General features: G+C 39.4%; 1 protein-coding gene across 4 annotated transcripts in view; it reads right to left on the minus strand.

Annotated features, from left to right (window-relative positions):
- The window catches only part of wipi1 (WD repeat domain, phosphoinositide interacting 1), a 31,146-nt gene extending 18,341 nt beyond the window's left edge, over positions 1-12,805 (minus strand). For 2 of the 4 annotated variants that reach the window (XM_088317781.1, XM_088317779.1), the window contains exons 1-4: positions 12,423-12,805; positions 4,693-4,775; positions 1,931-2,097; positions 1,341-1,437 (exon numbers count right to left, since the gene is read on the minus strand). In XM_088317781.1, coding sequence (XP_088173907.1) covers positions 1,341-1,437; positions 1,931-2,097; positions 4,693-4,775; positions 12,423-12,520 — 445 coding nt within the window. In that variant the 5' untranslated portion in view covers positions 12,521-12,805. Of the gene's footprint in view, positions 1-1,340; positions 1,438-1,930; positions 2,101-4,692; positions 4,776-12,422 lie in introns of all 4 variants that reach the window. The other 2 variants (XM_088317780.1, XM_088317778.1) reach the window with 1 other exon arrangement.
- Between the last annotated feature and the right edge of the window lie 2,369 nt (positions 12,806-15,174).

Here is a 15,174-nt window from a genome sequence, read left to right on the forward strand (position 1 = left end):
GTTCTGTTTTAATAAGCAAAGTTGTCGCCGTGTTAAAAGGCACTGTTTATGTACCTTTATGTGCATTCACAGTACAAAACCGTTTTGTACATGCAGTAAACAATTTTTTTCCACAAAGAAAACTGCGGCTAATAGCCTGGTGTGGCTTGTATGTCTTTTTTGCCTCCAAAAAGAGTAACTGAGGCTTATATACAGATGCGCCTTATAGTCCGGAAAATACAGTAATGTATCTCCAATTGTCGTTGCAAATTGGGCACTTATACTAAGTAGCAGACAGGTAACAACAGAAGTGGACAAAATAGTAATTTTAAAAAAGGTGCAAATTAGCGAGGGCGCAAACCAGGAAAAAAAGAAACCTTAGGGAGTGAATCGTATACAAAAAGAAATCAGGAGGGCCCATGCTACTTTTTCACAACACTGTATATAATCTACGAACAGTCAAGCTTAGGAAAATCCTCTCAGAACACATTGTGTGTGTATCCTGATGACTTGTTAAAGAAAACCGACAAGACAAACTGCACATAAGATGCTCATTTCTTCATTCTCTTTTACCATGAAGATTAATTGTTGTGATAAATTTTCAGAGGTTGAAGTGGGCCACCTTCATTTTGTGACAGAATGTTATTTTGACATTAGCATTTACAACGATTTTGAATGGACAAATAGTCCGCTGGGACTCCCACCAAGACATGGAAGGTAGGGGACAGGGGCGTGGCCATATTGATTATTTGCGAGGGCCGTTTTGAGAGTAGTAAGTTATTTACTGATTTCTCCAAAGCAAACTGACAACATTGAAAATGCCCTGTTCCACGAGGGCCAGTATCCTGCCTGTTTTCCAGCTCTCCTTGCTGCAACCGGCCCTTGAGGAACAGGATTGTGGGCCCCAGGATAAATTGGTCAGCCACTATTCTATCTGTGTGAGCTACTCACGCCATACATTACCCCGCGCTCTCTTCGCTCTTTTAATTCACACCTTCTCATCATTCCTTCAGCAAATAAGAAGTCCGCTAGTTGTAGGGCTTTCTCCTATCATGACTCTTACTTATGTAATCATCGCTCACTGGATTTTAGGGAAGCAACCTCTATAACAATTCATAAATCTCTTCTTAAACATAAGTGAACATTTTTTTTTATTTTATTGTAGTGTTTATTTAAATTATACATAATTTTAGTGGAGAGTGTATTGGTACCAAGTACAATGGTGATTTTGCACTTTAAACTGATTGCTCTAAAGTTTTTTTTGCTCTAAAGTTTTTTATGTCCATAAGTTTCAGTGGTAAGTTTAGTGATGAAACAATAAGCACGTTATGCAACAAACCAACTCATGTGCTGAGTCTTACCTGAAGGGTTGGATGGAATGTTGAGGACAGTCTTGAGCAGCTTCATGTCTTTGATGTTGTGAATATAAATGGATTCCTCAAGGCACACAACAAGCCTCTGCATGAGGAAAAACACATTCTTTGTGCTTATGCTATAGAAGTAGTGGTTTCTGTGTATTCGGGACCTCCATTAAAAAAACCAACAAAATAACAAACACATTAAACTGAACCCCCAACAGTACACTGTAATAACAAAATGCCAAATAAAACCTCGAATTAAATTTCATGCACACGGCAAACCCAATGTTCTCTCCAATGATTAAAACACTTATAATAGAAAGCAAAAAAACAAAGACGTACAGAACTTTTCAATTTTAAAACCGGACAAATCTCAAAATGTTATGTTGCATATACACAACATTTTCCTATATGCATGCTTAATGCATTCTCTTATGCACACAAAACATGCTGCTGTCTATGAATTTGAATTGCCACTGTGTTCAAAGTAAGGAGTGGAATGGGAAAGAAAGAAAAATTGTTGGGTTATGGCATCAAGTTGTGATTTAACAAGTTCACATCAAGACATTGATATTACACCACCGCCATCTTACATGTCTGTTGAGCTTGACGGCCAAGATGTTGTTGGGGTAGCTGTAGTTACAAATCTCTGTGCCTTTCTTGAAGTGGTAGATGTTCATGCGCTGTGGCATGGTGGTGCTTACAACAACGACCAGACTGCTAGAGAAGAGACGCTCCACGATGTAGACATTGGAAGCCTCTGCTAGGACAACAGGGACCAGACATACAGGCAACAATGAGGACAATGCACACATTTAAAAAGTACGCTAATGTTTACTACAACAGCAGAAGCCATTGAGATACAAAAATTTGATTAATACTTCTCATTTTCTTGGATATACCGGTATTGTATATGATTATGATAAAGTGCCAGTGAACGGATATCTTGACGTTAGATTACCAATCTCAGATATTTGAAAGAATTACATAATCACTGTTAAAGCCGACATACCTCGACTAAATTGAATTTCATCCATCCATAATCTGAAATAATTATCCTCACAATTCAACATGAATATTTTCCGTCCAGCCATTCCCAGTCAACAAAGGTGTGCCCCAGGGCTCTGTGCTGGAGCCCTCCTCTTCATCATACATCTCATTTTGATCAGCAATACAGTGAAACCCCGCTACTTCGCGGTTCACCTTTCGCGGGTTCAGTGCTTCGCGGGTCTAAAAAATATTCGGGGGCATTGTAGTTTCGCCGAGCGGCACAAGGGGGCGCTGAAGCGGTTAGACGGCCGGCGTGCGCCGAAGAGGAGAGTGGACGAAGAAGAGAGTAGACGAAGAAGAGCAGGTTCCCCCGGACACGATTTGTGGCGACGTTTCGCGCGGTTCGGACCGTACCAGAGCTCCGGCCGGCGTGCGTGGCAGTTAAGCCGTAGATGAGCACCTTCCCCGGGCACCGGCGGAGCGCGAGGCTGTCAGTTATGAATGAATAAATAAATAAATGAAGAATGCCACCTTTCATTTCACAGTCATGATCCGTGCCTGTCATGATCCGTGCCTGTCATGCCGCGTGTGTTTTTGTTTTTTCAGCTGTGTGGGCGTTCCTCCAGCGATCGTCTCGTCAGCTGCTGCGAGACGCGCTGATTACACTGACTATATTGTGATTATAATAAATATCTTTGTATCACCACCTTTTTTCCTGTGTCTGCGTTTGGAGAGTCCTGTTCAATCCTCCAGCTCTGCTGGAGGATCATAACATTCACAGGGCACACCGGACGGCGTACCAGCAGGTAAAAGTCGAAGTAATTAAATAAATACAAAAAGAAGTAATTGAATAAATACAAAAATAATGGATGGGGAATAAAAAAATAAGTTTTAATAATAATTTTTTTTGTTATAACATGAATTTCACTCTCTCTCTCTCTACCAGTATATATATATATATATATATATATATATATATATATATATACATATATACATATATATTTTTTTTTAAGCATTTTTGAAGGTGTGCCGCTCCTTCGCACCTATATATATTTATATATATATATATATATATATATATATATATATAGGTGCAAAGTATATATATACACGGTGTTTTTTTTTGTCTTTTTTTTTTTTTTTTTTGAAGGTGCGACACTACTTCGCGGATTTTCAGTTTTCGCGGGTGGTCTCGGTCCCCATTAACCGCGATAACCGGGGGTTCACTGTATCTTCCGCAAATACAACATCCACTTTCATTGTACCTTAGATGAAATCCAGTTTTACTGTTCCACCAAACCCATTTCTTTTCTTCCCCCTTATCTCACTGACTACCTCACTGAACTCCAGTACTGATTAAGTGCAAACCTCCTAAAAATTAACCATAACCCTAACTCCCAAAAGAAAAAAAGAATAGCTTCTCCAATACCATAGACAATTCTAACATTTTCTCTCCACTTATGCCTGGGTGTCATCCTCAACAGCACCTTATGTTTGAAGTAGTCTTGCACTAAGTACCGGTTCCAATACTGTACCATGAATTTTGGCATAATCAAATAAATGTTTTTTATTGAATTGTTATGAAGTGTAAATAAAATTTTTTTATTTATCTTTTTTTTTTTTTTAGCACAATACATCCATACATACATCCATTATCTGCCGTTTATCCGGGGTCAGAATTCCGGTGCCAGATTACTCCTGCTTATGTCTTGGTACTACGGCCCATATCTGTGCTCCCAGTGATTACGCTGCTGTGTGGTTTGGCGAGTACGCTAACCTGTCTTCCTGTGCTTTTGTGTTTTCTCGAATTTGCCTGAAGCTTTCTGCCTGAACGCCCTACATGAAAGCCCTATCTCACTACTATTTTTATTATCCGGATTTTGATTTCCACCCACCCCAGACTCAATCTTCCATCCATCAGAACCCGGACACATTGCCTCACTTTTATTCTCACTCAAAATAAATCCCTTGTAATCCGCTTGCTCTGGGGTCCACTTTTCCCCTTCGTGGTTTTATTTCTAACCATAACACTTGTACAGTTATTTGTGGATTTCAACACAAGTAATCTGATATAATGTGTGCTTAACTATACTAAAAAAATGAATTTGACAATCCTAAAGACATTTCCTAACATGGGACATTGGAATATGGGTCAATCTGGAAAAAAAATTAAGGATATGAAGTGCTGATTCTACCTTCTATTTGGAAATTATAAACGTGCACTGTGTAATACCAACAAGTAATACAAACAAGATTAGCTATTTATTGAGGGGAATAATAAGAAACAGATCAAACTGGATAATTACGGTACACAAAACTTTTACTTCTCAACAGGTCATAGACGGTCTAAGTCTCTACTAACCACTCTCATGGATGCAGTCCAGTTTATCCACTGTGGTCAAAGAAAACAGCTTGTACCCAGTCTTTGTTCCCAAAGCCAATGACCTGCAAAACACCAAAACACACACACACACACCCCCACGCACGCACACGCACACACACACACGGACACTTAGTGCACAAAAGCAAAAATGTCTCAAGATATACAGTATATACAAATAATCAATCACAACAATGTACAATTTAGAATGTTTACTTAACCTAGCAGGCATTTTTGTTTTGGTATGTGGGAGGAAACCGGATTTGGGGTTAACATGCATCGCCACATAGGAAGGTAGGAGCCCAAATTCAAACCTAAAACCTCTGCACTTTGAGGTGATTGTGCTAACCAGTCGTCCACTGTGACGCCCCTCAATATATTAACTAAGGTGTCAAACTTATCGCGTTAATGGACGGTAATTAATTTTTGTAATTAATCGAGTCAAAATATTTGATGCATTTAACACATGTGCAGAATGACCCGCCGATGTGTACCATAATCCCACTCATAAGCGCAGTGAGCTTGAGTCTGTCAAGCTGTCGCCCGTATCCCAGGAAGTATTAGCGGCTACTTGAATGCTAGGCACTAAGATAGCTTGCGCCATAGCAGAATGGACTTTATTTGTACTAGTTGTAAGTCCATACGTAGCAGCAGCAACAAGCTGTGTAATGCAGATCCTCTCCTCCATGGTGAAAAATAAATGACCCAACTAGCAAGTAGTGTTTTTACAGAGGAGGCGAATGAGGAAGCGCTCAGTGTGCTAATCGCTCAAGCGAAATGCATAGACCTAAACAAGTGCTTCGATGTACACTTGACTTTTGACAGAAATTTTACCAGAACCGCATTACGAAGGAGGGCCAACAGCTATGAACAGAAATGTTGTATTTCAATCAGTATGTATTTTGACATAAAATAAGACGATCACGTTAGCCATTTAGCAGGCGCCCTAAGACCGGAACACGGAAACGGCTGATGTCAGCCATGATGAACAGTTTGATGTCAAATGTGTATTAAATATTTAGAATCTTATCAATGTTATTTGCACTATTTTGCACCACACAATACTGAGTTTTGAGATCTACACAATAATGGATCTTCAAATTATATTTTTAGTCAAATTAGCGTTGCTAAAGGACTATGTTTTTTTAATTGACGAAACAGTTTACATTTATCTAAAGGGTAAATTAGAACAAAAAGTAAATGATTTTGTGGTTTAAGGTCTTGCCTTACTTGAACCATTTTTAACAACTTGAAAAAGGACTGTCTCCCACACTAAACATCTTTCCTGTCCTAACAATAATAGCTTTCGTTTTTAATAGTATGAGTGCATTTTCTGCCATGTTTGTAAATGTCACTGTACATTATGAAGAAAATTACAAATAAAATCCAAATCGCAAAATCTGTCAGAAAAATGGCAATACACCTTTTTCCTACAATCAATCGTTCAGACCTAGCGGACACACGCATGTGTAAATGGAAACATGATCGAAAAGCAGGTTGGCCCTCTCGGTGGGGAATTCAAACTAAAAAACGAATACAGATGGAACAAAAAATACTCATGTAGCAATTTGCATTTATGGCGAGAAGGAATTCATTGAGGCCCATTTGGGAGCGTTGTGGCGTCAATTAGCCACACAATCAATTCGATGATTAGACACAGGTGTTGTAAGTGGGAAAAGCAAAAGGATTTAGCCTGTCAACGTGGACCAGGTTGGCATCGACTTTCATATTCATATTGAAGCAGTACAGAAACTCACAATTAATTTGAAGTAAATACATCTTTATAGTTATACTGAAACCAGTTGAGTGGACATTTTAGTCCTTTAATTATGCATCAAACCAAGCCATCAGCAACCACTGTGACCATCTTTGATAGGCAAGAGGGTCACTACAATACCTAGAATGATTACATTAGACTTTGCTCAATTTTTGTTCAATGGCCCAAGCTTTCCATTCATTTTCTTTTTCAAACCAATAATTATCACTGATTTCATCATTAATAGCTAAAAATGCGTATTTCATGCTTAAATACAGAGGCAGGAATTGAAGTAAAGCTTTGCAAAATAGAACAATGAACTTTAACCTCAATCTAAATATACTTTGGTTTAGTGAAACAGTGTGGAATTGATTGAAACATAGTTAAAAACCTACATAGTGAAAATTTAAATATAGGCTAACCGACTCTTGAGCAGTAGTGCCATACCGGTCATAAACATCACCGCACATCACTGCCCTTAAGTGACATGACAAGATTATACTGAAATTCTAGACAATATGACAATATGTGACTTGAGATGGAGGGAATTTGGGGATTAAAATAAAGTGCAATGGGAGAAGTCTAGAAGTATCTGATATGATACGACGTGACACGAGGCACATGCTGAAAGTTGGACTCGGACACAGTAAATTGTATAACACAAATTGAAAATCTAAGAACCATTAGTGTGATTTTAGATAGCACTCTCCCTAGTTTTTTGTCTATGAGATGAAGTGACATCAGAAGCAGAGTAGCGATTTTTCCAGCCTAAACAACAACTTTGAGTTTTTTTTTTTTGAGTCAGCCTGGTTTGTTAAAAAGTGCTTAGCTCGAAAGGCAACTATGTTGTCAGCATCAAAGTGTTCACAGTCAGGTACGTCTAATGCCTTTGAATAGTAACAGGACGACTCCTGCCAGCCTATACGGAGTAGTGCAGGTGCAGCCGCTAAATGCTAGTAACAGGTGCCAAACAATTCATAAATGCTAGTAACAGGTGCCAAACAATTCAATGTCAGAGTAATTAAGTCTTTTTTTTTTGCATACTTAGTTGGCGATTGAATGTTATTTCAGCATGTCATCGTGTTGTTGAAGCCAGTAGCAACAGTTCGTGAATGAAAATGGCCGTAAGAGTTTTTAAGACAAGTTAGTTATAACTCAATATGCTGCCAGGAACATCTTCAAAAAGGCATAGACGTCCATATATTATTTAGTAAGTAGGCTTTAAGTAGGGTGTATTCAGAAATTACCGCGTTGGGAGCATGCTACTGACCTGCATACCATGAACAATTGTTTTTGTGGTTATGTTGACTTCTTGCCAACAGGTTTTTGGCAGTGAACACATAATTAAAGGGTACTTGAGGCTGAAAGAAAATGTCTCAAGCATTATTTTTAATTAAGATAATCGAAGTACTTAAGCATTATTTCAGCCCTAGTTCCAAATTCAATGGCTTCACTCCTTGCTAACGTCTAATAAAAGGTGCTGGAGAAGAGGGTCCGCTGAGAAGTTGAATTGTCCAGGCAGTGGGACAGTGGACCAGCTCTACACCCTGTGTCCTCAAGAGTACATGGGAATTCACGAAACCAGTATACATGCATTTTGTGGACTTGGAGAATGTGTTTGGCCGTGTGCCACAGGGAGTTTTGTGGAGGCTGCTCCGGTAGTATGGGGGTACCAATCCCTTGATACGAGCTGTTAGGTCACAGCATGACCAGTGTCTCATGCAAAATTATGACATAATTAATGCAAGCGCTCCTCTCACCCGTTATTCAAAATAATACAATAGAAATAAAAAGAAGAAAAAAAATGAGTAGGTTGCAATGCTAACAATAGTAAATAAATTTAAAAATATAAAATGACGCACCCAAGTGAAAACATCTCAAATGTTCTAAAAGCCAAAAGACAACAGTAAATGCCATTTTGTTACATCCATCCATCCATCATCTGTACCGCTTCTCCTCACTAGGGTCGCGGGGGTGCTGGAGCCTATCCCAGCTATCTTTGGGCAGTAGGCGGGGGACACCCTGAACTGGTTGCCAGACAATTGCAGGGCACACAGAGACGAACAACCATCCGCACTCACACTCATACCTAGGGGCAAATTAGAGTGTTCAATAAGCCTGCCATGCATATTTTTGGAATGTGGGAGGAAACCGGAGTACCCGGAGGAAACCCACGCAGGCACGGGGAGAACATGCAAACTCCACACAGGAAGGCCGGAGCTGGGATTGAACCCACGCCCGATGTTGTCTCTCACTGTGAGGCCATCGTGCTAACCAGTCGGCCACCGTGCCGCCCATTTTGTTACAGAACCTCTTAAATCAAAATCAAAAGTCTCCACTTATATCACAATGCAATTGTTACATTTCAAAGCATTATGACAATGGCAAAATACTAAAAACTCTCATTGTCCAAAAATTTATGAGCCAAACTTGGAAATAGCAGGCCTTTGCTTAGGGCTGGGCGATAAACCGAAAATTTACCGTTACCGAAATTCATTACAATGACCAAAATCATTTTGCCCATGTCGGTAAATTCGGTGTTTAAAAAAAAAAAGAAAAGCCTTTTCTGTCTGCGGCAATGTTCATGCCCCTTTAAGACCGCAACAGGCGGCAATGTTCATGCCCCTTTAAGACCGCTACAGCGCCTCTAGTCACGTGACTCCACCCGTCTGATCGAGAAAGAAAACAGACGTCGCTGTCGTAGCTGGGATTCAAATCCAGAAGCTTTTTCACCACCCACAACACAACCATGCTGTGCTGAAAGTTCAAAGTGAGAAGCAAGGTTCGACAAGTGACAACAGCCCATTAGGAGGCGACACCAAACGAGAGAACGTCTCAGAGGTGGACGCGATAGCCTAGCACATAGCTAAAGATAAAGCTCCTCTAGTTAGTGACGTGCACAGGATTTAAACGCTTCATTTATCGTTATCGAGGTAAAATTGCTCAATTTCTCGCGATATTGATTTGAGGTCATATCGCCCAGCCCTACCTTTGCTATCATTTACCGTACATGACTAAGCCAGCTAGCTGATCAAAACACTAAGAAATGTAATCAGTAAGACCCTGCCATCTGACTACTCTAATGAAACAGAGCAAGCCATCAAAAAACAAAGCAAAAATTACAACTTTCTGACAGCAAACTGGCATCACTTCAAACACCTGCATTTAATGTACTTCTGATTAACCCCAAATAAAGTTGAGCTGTTCTAGTAGGCTTTTCCTATCCTACACTGACTTGTGAAGAATTGTTCATAATTCCCTCCACCTTCACTAACGCCCCAGTTCCAGGTGAAGAAAAAAGTCCAACGCATGATGCTGTCAAAACACCATGCTGCACGGCACGGCATCGTGCCTCGAATGGTGCCCTGATGACCACAAATTACAATGCAGCATAAGAATCAAAATTACAGCAACATACTGAATACTTAAAAAAAGAACACAAATCTCATCTTGCATAAATCAAACAAAACTTAAAAGATCCTTGCTGCAATTATTTAATATATTCCTCACATGATAACAGCCTCACTTGAGGATTGGATTTGTTGTTTTTCAACTACTGGTAACTGAGAGGCCACCAACAAGTCTATTCACATCCATCGGTTTTATAAGCATCTCAAGTAAAAATAAAAATACCAGCGCCAGTTATATTCAAACCCTTGACTATATTCTTGACCAGGTATCATATTCCAACAAACTCAGTCACATAATCATACAGAATAATGAAAAAAAAGAAAAAGATAAGACATATTAAGTAAGTAGAACACACTTTTGACTTCCATTACAACTGTGAGGAAACAAAAACTCGCATTAACAATAACCCAAAATTAGGGACAACTGTTTAGCAATGTGACATACATGCTGGGATGCCTAGCTTTAACTTCTCCAATGCTGCAATCTGACTGAAATAACAGTTATGATTGATCATTAAGCGCTTTCTGAAATTATAACGCCAAGGTAGAACTGTCTTGTGTTGAACAGCAGTCCAGGGGAGATGAATAGATTAACAGATTAATAGTGACCAATTCGACCTTGACTGTCAATACCAATGCCTTCAGCGCCATTCCATCTTCTGCCAAATCACCTTATTGAGCCAGCGTTATCTACCCTGCTCATATTTATATAACATCTGTGGACTCACCAAACATAAACATACTGTAAACATATTTCCTTTTTATATATTTGATTAATGGCTTCACTCGTGTACATTCCTGTCCTGCCTCATCCTGTTTACAGCAAGACTCCTGCAGAAATACAGAAAATAGAAGGCAGAAAGTAGAAGACAGTATGCTGTTTTGTTTCATGAAAATGTACTTTATATAAAATACAACGCTGACTATACATCATGCATCAGAGACGAACGTCCATCCTCTTATTGCATAGACTGCTAACTGCTTACAGACAACCATTCGCACATATCTATAGGCAATTCAGTGCCTTCAGATTATCTAAAAACCTGAGGGTGGAATACTTTAAGGCAGTGTGGCAACTCATCAATTTGCTGTGAGGCAGCATTACCAACCACTCACCAGTATGCTGCCATGGTGCCAAGATGTCATCTCCCAATTTAAAGAAGTGCTCTTTAAGATGGTTGCTGTTTTTGTCTATGACCTAATAAACTGGGTATGACTGTGTGACCACAGACAGACAGCATGAACTCGGTACAAGCCATTTATCATTCATGTTTTTAAATGACTCATGTAATTTAGCTCACTGTTTTTTTTTGTTTTGTTTTTTAATACAAGAGGCATCGCTGTTGCCAAAGGTGAGGGCGTACTTAATGATTGTAGCAGTTTACAAGAACAAAAAAGGAAAGAAAGAGCAAAACAAACTTGATAGCGCAGTTGTGAGGAAAATGAAGTGGCACTGCAGGCTGTGCATTTTCTTCAAATTTTCTCCCTAATGAAAGCCAAACATGTATATACTACAGTACATCTAACATTAAACGAGTCTCAAAACTGGATTATACTACTCTATAATAGGATGTAATTACTAAGGAAAACCAACCAACTGAGATTCAAGATTGGCTTCAAAGCGGTCCAAAGAAACCAGCTTATAGCTTTACAATGTCAGAGTACCAATTTAATGGTATACACGCATTACTGTTTGGCTCACTAATTTGTACATAAGACATAAGATTTCAGTGCCCCACCAGCCAAGTAAGGCATCTAATTCACCGTTGGAAAATGTAGCTAACTTACTGCAGCCCTTTTGATTATGTAGCCCGGCCTCCGCCAAAATCATTACATTTGGCAAAGACTTATGAGGGGTGAAACATTCAAAGTTATTGTTTCATTTCGAAGCATTATGTCTGTTTGATCTTAAAATAATTACACATGTTTTTTTTCCAAATGACAGATGTGAGAAGGTATCAGTTTTCCAACGCTAGCAAGCACTACAGAGGGAACAAAATGAGACCTGCAGTATGTGTATGATTATATTTCAAATACAAATTATTACCTGTTACTAATCGGTCACTGTATTGTAGCGTTCATCTTTAAAGGAAGCATACTTTGATAGAAGTGTAGGACGTTAAACTCGGACGTTACAGAAGCATAGACCCTTTATGTGCAGAATCGCATCATAAAACGTTCAAGCGCTACAGTATCCTTTGTGAGAACCATTCTTGTTGTAGACTTTGCTTAAAACACACACTGACATAATGATAAAATGTAGCCTAATATCCGACATCAGTTACTTTCTCAGGCTTGAAGTCTGTACCAGCGTCCTGCAGCTACTTTTTATAGAGGTGGGCCCGCTGTGGCACGTATGATGTAAACACAGGAATGCACTGACAGAGCGGGTTCACCGTCGGAAATAAAAAATATTAATTAGATGGAATTTTGGTGTTTGTGAGAACTCTTCGTAAGGTGACTATGTATAAGCATTAGGCAACATGGAGGTTGAATTTAAGACGGAAGCCTCAAACAAAGTCAAGCACTCGGGTCTGCTTCCTTACGTGGCGTCTTGATTGAACGAGGCGCATCCAAACCGGACTCCCTGTCCGTCCGGTCCGTCCGGTTCACCAGGACCACTGGCACCCACAGCTGACTCCATACCGAATCCCAGCGACCTCCTTCCCTCCCTCCGCCGTGGATTGGAGGCCTGGGATCGGCAGCACCTCTATGCTCGATGTCGGCGGAAGACGACTCCAATGTGGCAGAAAAGTGGACCGGGGATGTATGTGTAAATTCTCGAGTCAAAGTCGGAGTTTTTCTCCGTCCGAAAAATGCTGGAATACTGTTTCAGTCCCGATATTTTGGGAGGACGGTTTTCGGTGCTACAAGAAAAAGAAGGGAAGAAAAGAAGCAAAACAAGAACAGCTGACTATGTGACGTCACACGCGTGCCTCTTCGGATTGGTTTGTACTGGAACATGTTGTCACTTGCTTAGATTATGATTGGCCTGACATGAAGTACTGTGATTTCATTGGTTAGCTAGTGTAAGAGGGCTTTATTTTTAGGCAACCCGTTCACGAGATGCGGCTATACAAAACAGACAAAATAAACGCGAATACAATTCGTACATACAGCGTCAAACAAAAGACTGGACACACGCTCTCATTCGTCACAGTGTAGAGTGTGGGCGGGCCTCAGGTTAACTGTTGTGACGTCATCAAAGATGAGAGCGCAGAAAACGTTGCTGCTTGACGGAGTGCATTAAGTCGTGAAACCCACTATTTGTGGTGAAACGTAAAGAACTAACTACCTTAGGCGGAGAGGTTCATCGGCATTCAATGAATTCGCGTTATTGAGTACCCCAATAACACTACAGTATTGGTGCGATCGCGTTATCTCTTTAAGAAAAAAAAAACATGTGACAAATAAATGTATCGCGCCAATCGTTTGTTGTGTGGTTGTATCACTCCAACCAAGACAATTCATTTTTCATTAACTAGTGATTATTTTTTACTAATTAATCACAAAATATTCTATGATTAATTGTTATTAATCACATTTTTCAACTACTATTTTTTGCGAAGCTTATACCATATTTATTTGAATAATATATTGGAATTGATGCAAAATCAGCAAATATGAAGTCTATGTAATTAATTCAAAGACTGTTCTAATAGCTTTCTTGGATTCTTGAATACGATCTGGAGACAACTTGACAGACATTTTTTTTCGAAACATTTCTCAAAACTGCCCACAAGCGCCACGCTCCAGCAGTGTTGGTTTGCAAGGCCCAGTGGTAACTTAAACACTGTGTTTTGTTCTGAGGTGTGCTAAAGACAGCTAATATGCCACAATGCAAAGTATGCAAATTATTTTTAAGTAAATCAATGAGTAAAAATATTTAAGTGAGTTTTTTGGATTAAGCACCTGAGTTAACGCTTTAATTTTGACAGCCCTAATATATATATATATATATATATATATATATATATATATATATATATATATATATATATCAGGAAACTGAAATTAGTTCTCATTTTCTATTTTTATCCATACATTTTGGAGAAATTAGGAAATAAGTGATGACTTGAAAAACGCCTACTTTTAATGAGCAATTAGGACACGCCCCACTCTGCTCTCTCCATGTTTCGGCAAGTCATTAAAGCAGGGGTCCTCATTCCTGTTCCTCAAGGGCGTTCTGTGTTTTCCATCGCTCCTTGATGCAAGACTCCTGATTCAAATTATGAGATAATCAGCAATGTCTGCAGAAGCTCCATAACAATCCTGAAATTCCTGATCATTTGAATCATGTAAAACAGGCAGGACACCGGCCCTTGAGGAACACGTTTGAAGACCTGCATTAAAAGAACCAATTACAAACTCTCCATTGGAAATCATTGTACTTTCATTGCTTATAACGTCCAAAAACAGTGATCAATTGGCACCAAAATTTAGATGGACATCCCTACCTATGACCACTTCAACATATCAAAAGGATTAACCTCTCTGTGACTGATTCATACGAGCAAGAGGGTCTGTGGAAGTGAGAGTTACATTTTGGTACTGATGTCATTTTTACACGCAAACATATTATATAAGTGCCAATGTTAACGTCAATGAAGCATCCCTTTAAATTGTTCTGTACCTGTCATGGTTCTGTTTATGTTTTCAGTTCTCAGCTGGAGTGGTGGGCGTGGCCTTCAGCGGTGCACCTGTTGCACATCGCAAACACAGGCCTATTTAAGGACTGCCAAGACAGCACGTTGGCAAATTATTTCCCTTGCTCATGACTCTGTTTGTATTTCCGTGTTCTTGTTCTACTACTTTTGTCTCGTTCTTGTTAGTCCTTTTCATTTTTTGAATAGTTAGCGTTTTGGTTTGTATTATGCGCCTTTTGGCTTTCCTTGTCAAGTCAAGTCAAGTCAAGTCAAGTCAATTTTATTTGTATAGCCCTTAATCCCTTGTGACAAGCAATTTTCTTTTTTGTTTTCCTTGCCTTTTGCAAGCGTTTTTTTTTTTTTCATTTGTGTCCTGGCTCATTGTGACCAGCACCATTTCTTGAACTTTGCCGGTCTCGCAATTTTTATTAATTTTTTTGTCAAATAAACATTTGTCCATTCTCGTCTGAGTCCACTTTTTGCACGGTAACTGGCTTTTTGCTTTACTTCCATGAATGAGACTTTCTTAAAAAAATACTGGAAAAAAAAATTCCAGTGCTTACAGACAAAACTAAGATGAAAGTTGTAAACTATATTTCAGTTTGACTCATTGGGTGTTATTCTATGGGTTTTTATTAGAGGGACAGTGTCT

This window comes from Idiotropiscis lumnitzeri, chromosome 15 (genome assembly GCF_059441095.1).
Source record: "Idiotropiscis lumnitzeri isolate Australia: NSW breed Sydney's pygmy pipehorse chromosome 15, RoL_Ilum_1.0, whole genome shotgun sequence".
NCBI classification, from domain to species: Eukaryota; Metazoa; Chordata; class Actinopteri; order Syngnathiformes; family Syngnathidae; genus Idiotropiscis; species Idiotropiscis lumnitzeri.